General features: G+C 51.3%; 1 protein-coding gene across 1 annotated transcript in view; it reads left to right on the top strand.

Moving 5' to 3' along the window:
• Nucleotides 1-322: 322 nt before the first annotated feature.
• ZFAND2A (zinc finger, AN1-type domain 2A) overlaps nt 323-10,669 on the top strand; it is a 15,754-nt gene continuing 5,407 nt past the window's right edge. Inside the window, exons 1-5 of the mRNA XM_006889728.1 lie at nt 323-377; nt 920-1,014; nt 2,137-2,268; nt 2,577-2,728; nt 3,302-3,385. Of these exons, the coding sequence (XP_006889790.1) occupies nt 323-377; nt 920-1,014; nt 2,137-2,268; nt 2,577-2,728; nt 3,302-3,385 (518 nt within the window). The remainder of the gene's footprint in view (nt 378-919; nt 1,015-2,136; nt 2,269-2,576; nt 2,729-3,301; nt 3,386-10,669) is intronic.

Genomic DNA, 10,669 nt, shown 5'->3' with positions numbered 1-10,669 from the left:
GCTTTGTCAGTGGAGCCCAGCAACCCCGGCCAGGTGAGATGGAAAAGCCGTCCGCAGAGGCCCCAGACATGGGTGAGCCTAGTAAACCAGCAGTTTCAAGGCTGAAAAGCAGTGACTCCCAGGAGGGGTGCCTCTGAGCGCCCAAGAACCAGCCTCTGAAGGAATCAGCAGAGGAGGTTGAGTCCTTACAGGGGCCCTGGGGAGCGCGCCTGGGTACTTGTGTTTAGCTGGCGAGACCACAGTCCTGGCTTCTCTGAAGCACTGTCCTCTGTGATAGGTGACGCTGTCCTCTGCCCACGGTGTCTCTGGCTCCTCTGTCCTGATGGAGTTCCCGGATCTGGGGAAACATTGTGCAAAAGGCACTTGCAGGCAGCTCGGTAAGTGTTGGCGTGTCCATGGAGAACGAGCCATGCTGGCTGGGATGGGGGCACATAGCTCTGGGTCGGCCGTCAGCTGTGTCTCGGCTACTTGCTTCTCCGTGCTGGCACCGGCATGAGGCCCATGCTCGGTTCAGCATCTGCCTGTCGTCCCACTAATGCCAGGGTCCTGGCCGGGCACTGAAGGGACGCAGGTGGCTTCTACTAGTAGGTGCGGCACCATACGCTGTCACTCAGAGACCAAGCACACTGCCATCCAGTAGGTGCTGACGCCTGGCGACCCTTGATCAGGTCTCCAGGGGTGTCCGTCTATGGGGGAGGAGCCTGCCCAGTGCTTTCCCAGTGTTGCTCTTGGATTCGAGCCGCAGAGCATGGCACCCAGGCCCGTCCTGTCCTCTCCAAGATCCGCAGAGCCTCCCGCACCCCCACCTGCCACGGATGGCTGAGTCCCGAGGCATTTCACATGGAGCTGCCACCCACCCTCCTTTTGTCTTTCCTGTAAGACAAAGACTTACCTGCTTTTTATCGTCCTCCTCGTCTAGATTTCCTGCCAATAACGTGTGCTGCGTGTAAACAGGATTTCTGTAAGGATCATTACTCGTTTGCTGCACACAGCTGTCCTTTTGCCTTCAAAAAGGTAACTGTCTGGACGACTGGGTTTCACTTTCAAAAGCCGCCCTGTCCAGTGGCAGAGAACCAGCCATGTGAGGTGTATGAACGGATGCTAGTCAGGGAGTGAAATGTCTGGTCTCAGCTACACTGGCCACTCTGTGGGCAGTTTGACACTTGTTTAGTCTCTTACTCCCAAGGACAAAGACGAGTTGACTCTGGAAGTTCTGTCCCTGCCATGGACCCTCACCTGGAAGTTGTTAGGTTGCAGGTCATCTCAGTGACTGCGTCATGTAGAGATGACTCAGAAAGAAGCAGAGACTGGGGACAGCTCTGAGCACAGGGCCTTGCTGACATGCAGAGAGCTGACTCATGGGCCTGGCCTCCAGTAGCCCTAGCCTTCCGGGCCGACTGTCAAGCCTTCACTGCGGCTGGGCCTGTGGGAAAGAGCTGGCTTAGCGTTCCTGTGCCTGCAGGGCTGCTGTTGGCCAGCGACTCTGCCTGTCTTGTCCACACTCTGGAGGCTGAGGGCCATGGAGTCCTTGTTACTCAGTTCGCTGAGGGACCGATCAATGGTCCCTGGGTAGGAACGCTGATGGGAAATGCACCAGTTCTCAGATTAGCCAACAGCTGATCCCAGGAGCGCCACCTGGTGGCTGTCCTCGACCTGTCCCAGAGCTCAGTGACCATCTTCTTTCCCTGACAGCTTCTCTTGATCCAGCCCCTGCCCTGGGCATCCTGTGGACTGGCACCTGGGTCCCACAGTCCTGGGCCTGCACGCGCCCTGCATGTGGCAAGCCTTCTCTCCTGAGTCAGCCCTACAGGTCACCGCCAATGAAGGCACCTGGCTAATCGTGTCTGTCCTTTGGGACACGTGGCAGCTCCCCCTCACTTAAAGGTGCAGGACTGTCCTCACCAGGCTGCCTTCCTGACTGGCCTCGTTGACAACCAGCCTGTGCTTAGACAATAGTGCAGGATGTGCCCATGCAGAGAGCCAACACAGGTCGCCTCTGAGGGGACTTGGGAGGGCCCTTCTGCCAGCCCATGGAAGTGACTCCCCACTCCTCTAAGTGGCTGGCCCTGTCTGTACACACGCTGCACCGACGTCCCCTTTGACTCTGGGCTGTCCCCTCCTGTTGCATGTGTGTAGGACATTCATGTGCCAGTGTGCCCGCTCTGCAACAGCCCCATCCCAGTGAAGAAGGGAGAACTGCCTGACGTGGTGGTCAGCAAGCATATGGATCAGAACTGCAGGTCCATCCCGGGCCTGGGTCGCAAGAAGGTGAGACATCCGAGGGCTCAGCCAGGAGGTGTTGGGGCAGGGATGGTGAGCTAAGGGTTGTCTCCTGGGGTAGGAGGCCAAGGGGATTGATTGTCTCTGGTGTGGCAGGCTGAGGGGGTTGTCTCCTGGGACTGTGGGCTGGGAGGTGTCTCCTGAGGTGATGGGCTCAGGGGGTTGTCGCCAGGGACAGTGGGCCAGGGGGTTTCTCCTGGGACGATGAGCTGAGGGGGTTGTCTCCTGGGGCGGTGGGCTGAGAGCACCTCAGACGCCCGCCCACACGACACAACTCTGTAATACCTGGTCCTTAGATTTTCACACACCGGTGCTCAAAGGAAGGATGTCGGCAGAAGGAGTTGCTGTCCCTGGTGTGTGACAAGTGCAGGGGCAGCTTCTGCATCCGTCACAGACACCCACAGGACCATGACTGCAGAGGGCAAGACCACATGCCTGGTACAGCCAGGTAAGGATGTGGGGTTGGTGCCCAGGCCAAATTACCATCTGCAGTGGGGTCACAGGGGATCATCTCATTAGCTAACCCCTGATTTCAGTGTCTTGGGGAACTGTGTTTCTCGTTTGGTCAGTGAAAATGACAGAATTCCACTGTTGAGTCAATGCCAGCTCAGGGCAGCTGTGTAGCAAAGAGCAGTGCTGTCCGTGGGTCTCCAAGGCTGTGATCGTCTTTTCTCATGGAGCAGCTGATGAGTTTCATTAACAGCTGAGGTCTTTCAGGGACTGTGTGGCAGGGTTCCTCATGACAAGGCACCAGCACTCAGTGCCAATTAGACTAGCTGGCCCTGCAGTGGGTTTTCAAGACCACATCTCTCTACACCATAGAGCAGCTGGTGGATTCAAACCACCTACCTTTAAGTTGGTATTGCACCTCCCTTCCACTGGGCCCCCAGAGCTCCTTAATGAAAAGGCAAGGTGTGGTGCAAAGCAGTGGCCCAGTGAGGCCTGCGATGGGTGCTGGGCAGCTGGAGGTGATGGCCTGTCCCGGGGAACGAGTGGAGACTAATTGTGGCCTTCCCCATAGGTGCTCAGCTCCAGGGGCGCCTGATTCCAAGCCATCAGGAGCCCAGCACATGCTGACCGCCCGTGGGCTGGTGCAGCAGCTCAGGTAAAGAGCTGTTTGCACTCCAGTGAGGGCTGGGGGCTGATGGTGTGACGTGGACTGGTGTGTGCTGGGGGTGTGGCAGTGTGGTGGGCCTCAGAGGAGGGCTGACGCAGCATCTGCACAGTGCAGAGCCGACTTTGGGCATCCTGGTCAGCGTGGTGTTGGCTGCCATGGGGCTGAGTACAACTCACAGTGACCCTGTGGGCAGCAGACCTGACCCCTGGCCTACCCTGTGCATCCTCACAGCCCACAGCCTCCCCACAGCCTCTGACACACTAGAGCCGATTGCTGTAGGCTCTGTGTCAGTCCATCTGCTGGAGGAGCTTCTCTTTTGCTGACCCTTGACCTTTCTCAGCATGATGTCTATCTCCAAGGAATAGCTTCTCCTAGAAACATGCCCAAAGGATGAGTCATGTTGTTGTTGTTGTCATGTGCCTTCGAGTCACTTGTGACTCATAGTGACCCTGTGTATAGCAGCTCTGAGCCCTGCTCTATCCTGAGCCAACCTCACTGTCTGACACACCCACCCCCATTAACCCAGTCACTGAGTCAGTCCATCTCAAGTCATGGGTGCCCCAAATTTTAAGTACATTTCCTTGCAGCATGAGGTGTTACCAGGAGGTACACTACTGCCTCGCAAGAGATCTCACTGACCTGAGGAGTTCACTCTGAGGGACCCTGATGGTGCCACGGTTAAGCAGTTGCTGCCAACTGAAAAGTGGGTGGTCCAGACCTCCCCGGCAGGTCCACATATGATGAACCCTAGGACACGTTGTGGGAAGCTCCACTCTGTCACCTGGGGGTCAGTTAGCCAGACTCAACTTCCAAGCAGCCACCAAGCAGCTGCTTGTTGAAGGCACTGTGACTCCGCGGGCTGGGTCTGAAAATCACTGACTGGTTGGTTGTCTTCCAGGTGGAGAGTCGGAAGATGAAGAGGTGCTGCCCTGCTCCGGCCTCGCCTGGCTGCTGCTGGGACTCTGACTTTCACACGCCCGGATGCTCCGACTTTTCACAACAAACCGCCTAGTAAAATAGAATCTTTTACTAAGAATAAAGAATATTCTGCAAAGGTGTTTGTATAAATAATCAGGAGGGTGTCAGGTGGTGTTCTGAGGTGGCCAGCCTGAAAGAGCCACCCCTCTCCTCCCCTGCGGGGCCCAGGTCACACCTGCACCCCCATTCGTGCCTTGGGTGGTCCTGTGAGCTGGCCACCATGCTGTGAAGGTTGTGAAATGTGCCCAGTGTGACCTGGGACCCACACTTTAAACTCTGTCCTCGGTCCAGATCTTCAAAGCAGTCCTCGCCTTGGTTACTTGAAAGGTCCTGAGTGTGTGTCGAGCTTGAGTTTGCCTGTCTTCCTGCTGTAAAAGTCCTGAGAGCTCACAGCCTCACAAAGTGCCTTTTTTAATGTACTGTTTACATGCTGAAATTGATAGTGCTTTAGATACGATGATACAAATAAATTGAAGTTATTCCACTTTGTGATTTTTTTATTTCCTGGAGCTTAACCCATCATTGCTGCCAAGCAGAACCAAGTCACAGCCGACCTCCCGTTGGGTCTAAAGCACATGGGAGAAAGTGGCCCCATCCTTCTCCCCTCAGAAAGGAGCTAACCCTAGGAAATGTAGAATTAGGTGTTTCTGTCAGCTAGTCAGGATCTTCCAAAGCAAAGGACAAGCAGCATGAAATACTAGAATTTGATCAGGACTGAAAAGGACCAACTTCTCAGTCTGCTCTCCTTTTTAAAGGTTTATTCGGTGAAAGAGTCACACAGTCATCACAGATGGAGTCACTGGAGAATGGTGACTCCTCTTTCTTGCCAGCTCTTACCTTGGCCTTTCTACGTTCTGTGAGCTGTCTCCTTGACACCTTTGTTCCCTCCTACTGGCCGTGTTGTACAAGCCTGTGTTTGGGTTCGTTTTTCTTCGCATGGTCCAAGGAGCTGCGGCTCATGCCAAGGCCTGCAGTCTCGCCACCACCAGAGTGGGCTCTGCACCCAGACACGGAGATGACCTCTGAGGTGGTCTTGTCCATTTGTGCTAATTTTTCTCAAATTTCTGTCTTGGGAACTGTTGCCTTCCCAGGGTGAAGGACATCCATAACCATTTGCTTCCGCTGCAGTCAGCTGGTCATGAACTTCCCGGTCTGGGTGGTCACCATGTCATTCATGACGGCTGCTGTCACTCATGCTGTTCTTTTTTGTTCTTCCAGTTTGATTGAAGTAGTTAATACTTAAGAATTTTCTGCAAAGTTCAAGCTGCTTGGGTTTTACTTTTTTGTGTGACTTAGGTGAAAGTTTACAGGATAAATCCCATTCAACTGTTTTCATATTTTTTATTTCTGCATTGCACTCCCACATGGAACAGCACTCTTCTGTTTCCTTCCTCTGTGTCTTGTTTCCATTCCTCCTGCGTGCTGAGCTTTCTCCTGAGGAACTGCTGCCTGGTGGTGCTGAGGGCTCTGGCCTCCTGGGTTACTGTCCACCTGCACTTGTTGACTGTGGCTGAAAGGTGAATTAGGGTGCGGGCGCAGGAGGTGTCTTGGAGCATCATGGGTGACTGAGGAGAGCTGGTGGCCTAATGTCTAATGTGCTGGACTGCCAACTGAAAAGAAAGGTCAAGGGTTTAAATTCACCAGCCGTTCCTTGGGGGACAGATGAGGCAATCTCCTTGGAAAGGTTTAGAGCCCTAGGAGCTTGGGGGGGCAGGGACTACTGGGGGGGCAGTGGGTGTGGTTCTTGTTGTGCACATGCCGTGTGTGTATGTGAGAGAGAGAGAAAACTCGGAGTGCTCTCGCTGTGTGCGCAGATGTGCTACAATGCCCGTTACAAGTGAGCATGGCAGACTCCCATCTCAGAAGGGCATGGCATCAGGAGGCACAGGCCCATGGAGAACTTGTGGACTGTTGGAACTGGCCTTAGAGTCTCACGTACTTTATACACGTGATCAGAAGGGGATATTCCGAGCTCTGGTGGCCTAGTGGCAAGAAGCTGCAACTACAATCCCAGAGGCGCACGGTTCGAATCCACCAGATGCTCTGCCGGGGAAGGAGGGGCAATCTCCTCCTGTACCAGTCAGATCTGATTTGACGGTACACGCACACAAAAATAATTTAAAAAAATTAAAAAAAAAGAAGGGGATATTCCCTGTAGCAGGAAATTATGCCTGGAAAAGCAGGGGGGTCATCAAAAAAGTGGAAGGCCCTCAGTGGGCTGCACTGACACTGGCTCAACAATGGGCCAGCTGATTCTCCCACACAGAGGTCCTAAGGGTCGCTCAGAACTGTTCCTTCTGTTACACACAAGCTCACTGTGGGCAGAACAGACTCAACTGCATCTGTTAACAATCCTGTAATGGAGATACTCGGTGGCATTTCCAGATAAACAATATGAACCTCAAGACCATTTACCCATTTCATTTTTAAAAACCAAAATCTAGTTGTCATCAAGTCAGAACAAACTTAGCAGCTCCTAAGAACAGGAAATAAACCAGAGTCGACTAACAGCTAATCCAGGTGTCATCCCATACCAGGGGCTGTGTTCTGTGGCAAATTAAGAAACATTGTTACCTGAAAACTAAAAAAGCAAATACATCAATACCATATTGTCACATACAAGGCACCCATGTGAATGAAACACCCACTCATAAATAGCACAGCACCAATGTGGGAGGGTTGAAGTCTGCAATAATGTATATTGTCGTTACTATTGGAAGGTGCCATCCAGTAGACTATTAGCAAGCCTGTGAACAACATATCTGACCTCTGTCCTCTCCTGTGCCATCCTCACAATCTCTGACCTTGAGCTCACTGCGGCAGTGACTGAGGCAGTCCACCTCACTGCAGGTCTTCCTCTCTCTCCTGTGCTGACCCTCCCCCTTCCTCTCCAAGGAACAGCCTCTCCTAACAACATGCCCAACATAGGTGAGAGGAGGATTTATCATCTTTGTCTCCAAGGAGCAATCTAGTTGCACCTCCAGGACATATCTGTTGTTGGCAGTCCATGGGATATTCGGCACTCTTCCTCAATAGTACAGCTCACAGGCAGCAAGTTTCCTTCTGTCAGCCTTGCCCACTGTCCAGCTCTCAGGTGGCTCAGTGTGCTGGATTTGCATAAATACTTCAGAATGTGGAAAGCAGTGGCAAGCATCAGCGATTTGAGATGAGGTTTGTTGGAAGGAAGACAAGTGGAGAGAATTGTGTCACTCTTTGTTTTTGCTGTAGAGTCGATGAGCTGGGAGGTAGGTGTTCAGGAGAATCTCGCAAAGATGGATCAGCAATGCTTCAAGTGCTTGCTAAAACAGCTGGAGACATGGCAGACACTATTTCCTGCGCTTACTTACTCATACCCCAAGACTGAAGGCAGAGCATCTGTGATTTGATTTTTATCATTCTCAGAAGAGTAGGCAAGCCTATTTAAATATGCAATTGCTTATAAAAGTATAAACTCCATCAAGGTAGAGAAATCCAGAAGGATATCATTTTATATAAACTGCTTCTTATGTCTCCAAAAGGACTACTTTGTGATAATTAATAGGAAAATAGCAAGAACACCCCCCCTCTATTTTCCCCACTTGCTCTCCTGCTTTGACATCCTAAGTTAATTTTATTGCTGCATCAGTATATGGTTTATGGTTATGAAAACAGGTAAATGCCATTTGGCAAATATAAAACCATCGAGGTGCTTGAGGAAACTCTGGAGGAATTAGACCCATTCCACATGTTTTACTGAAGGAGCCCTTCAGCACAGCGGGTAAAGTACTCATCTTCTACTTGAAGGTGGGTGGTTCAAACCCACCACTTGTTCTGTGGAAGAAGGATGTAGTCATTTGCTTCAGCAAAGGTTACAGAGTAAAATAATTTAGTAACTCATGACTATGACAGGGCAGACCTGCCTACTGGGCTCCCAGGCTGGTCCTGAGGGAGTGGAGATTGACTAGAAAAGGGCCAACATGCCCACCAGGATCCCAGGCTCTGGTCCTCGTGTGTGTGTGTGTGTGTAGAATGACTATGACAGGGCATACCTGCCCACTGAGCTCCCAAGCTCTGGTCTTCACAGGGGAAGACCACTAGGTCTTTCTTCTCTGGCCCCCAAGTTTGGGTTGTGTTTTAACAGTCAATCTTTCTGTGCTATTAAAACCTCAAAACCTACTGCATCAAGCTGATTCCAACTCGTAGTGACGTGTAGGACAACAAAGTGCCCACCATGTGGGTGTGGACACCTTCACAGGAGCATGCTGTGCCTCCCGTGTGGGACTGGGTACTGTTCTATCCTGCTGGACAAGGAGCAACTGTGGTTGGAATGACTGTGGCATCTAAAGACAAGAGGAACAAGGCTCTAATAAAATCACCCACCAGCTTTCCCTGAACTAGACAAGCTGACACTCTACTATTACCAAAAGCTGAACATGGCAGGACAGCAAAGGGACCATGCACAGAGCTGCGGAGACCAGCCTCACCTCATGCTTCTCCATTCCTCAGCACCCCCCTCCCCCAATGCTCTCAAGCAAAATGTGTGTGAATAGTTGAGTGGAAAACCAATTTGCTTTGTAAATATCCATGCAAATCAAGAACTACAGACACACTGTTTCAGTCTAAAGTTACAGACTTAGATAACCATCACAGGGGCAGGTCTCTTAGATTGGTTACAGTGTGACAAGGGCCAAGCTAAGTGCCATATCCATGGCCTTGGAGTTGCTGGGTGGTTACAATGTAACCACAGGACAGCCTTTTTTAGAAAGAAGCCCCCAAGTGCCTTTCCCTTTGCCACTTGCTGGGGAGCTGTGACCCACAACTCAGCCCTGCTTCAGTCTTTTTTTGAATGTTGTCTCGATATCTTTAATTAGTTAATATGCTTCCTGTGTTTTATGCCTGAGTCCTGCACCACAGCTGAATGCCATCATAGGAAAAAGAGGAAAGGCTGGAATCAGTCCAAGCCTCAAGGCAGCTGTTTCTGACACCCAGAAACCTCCACATTAAATTTTCCTACACAACCACCAACAAAGAACCAAACTCACTTTTGTCGAGTCAATTCCAGCTCACAGAGACACATTATGGGGTTCCCTAGGCAGCTAATCCTTATGGGAGGAGACTGCCTAGCAGATCAACTGGTGGATTCGAACCACTGACCTTTAGTTACAATCACAACACCTAATGCACTATGCCACCGGGGCTCCTTAGCCATTCCTTTAGTGCTTTATGTATCTTCTGCATATAACAAGCTGACATAATATGCAGAACTCTATAACCCACTCTCATATACACTCATACATAATGTACAGCTCTGTTGACATTTAAAAATTCAGCCTAACATGACATAGCATCTATCATTTTCAACCTAACTTTTTAATTTACAATTATATCTGAGACAAATCCATCTGAATACAATTAAAACAAAAATCATATTAAGCCAACAGTGGGAATAAACTGATGTTTATTTGCTGCAGAATTGTAAATTGTGAATCAGGGTAACACTTCTGCTAGAGAAACACAAATGCTCCAAGGAGCAAGGATGTTTATTCTCCAGCTTATGGTGAGTAAAACAATCCAAGATCTGTAGGCTTCTACACAGCATTGTTGTCCTTGAGAAGAAGTCATTGCTGATTTTTCTTAAAATGTAGCTCCAATCTGACATTTACAGAAGATCCTGGTGGTAGAATGCATTAAGTATTGGCCAACTAATGAAAGGCTAACCGATTGGCAGATAGCTTCCCCTTCCTGCCAGCAAGTAGACCACCAGCCACACCCAATTTGGTTCACATGTACATTTAGTGGAAGGAGGCTGCCCCCCCCCCCCCGAGGACTGGCTGGTGGGTTAGACCCACACACCTTATTTTTTTAATTGACCCCCACTGTGGTATTATTATTATTATAGTTTTTTGACCCACAGACCTTTTGATTAGCAGCCTGAAACCTGGAGCAGTCCCACCCCACATACACCCCACGGGGCAGTCCCTCCCCACATACATCCCACGGGGCAGTCCCTTCCCACGTACGTCCCACGTGGCAGTCCCTCCCCACGTACACCCCAGGGGGTAGTCCCACCCACATACACCCCACGGGGCAGTCCCACCCCATGTACACCCCACAGGGCAGTCTCTCCCCATGTACACCCCAGGGGGTAGTCCCACCCACATATACCCCACGGGGCAGTCCCTCCCCACGTACACTCCAGGGGGTAGTCCCACCCACATACACCCCATGGGGCAGTCCCACCCCACGTACACCCCACAGGGCAGTCTCTCCCCATGTACACCCCACAGGCAGTCCCACCCCATGTACATCCCATGT

This window comes from Elephantulus edwardii, unplaced genomic scaffold (genome assembly GCF_000299155.1).
Source record: "Elephantulus edwardii isolate Elephantulus edwardi_28Jun2011 unplaced genomic scaffold, EleEdw1.0 scaffold00080, whole genome shotgun sequence".
Taxonomy (NCBI): Eukaryota; Metazoa; Chordata; class Mammalia; order Macroscelidea; family Macroscelididae; genus Elephantulus; species Elephantulus edwardii.
The sequence above is the reverse complement of the archived record's forward strand: the minus strand, read 5'-3'. Positions and strand labels throughout refer to the sequence as shown.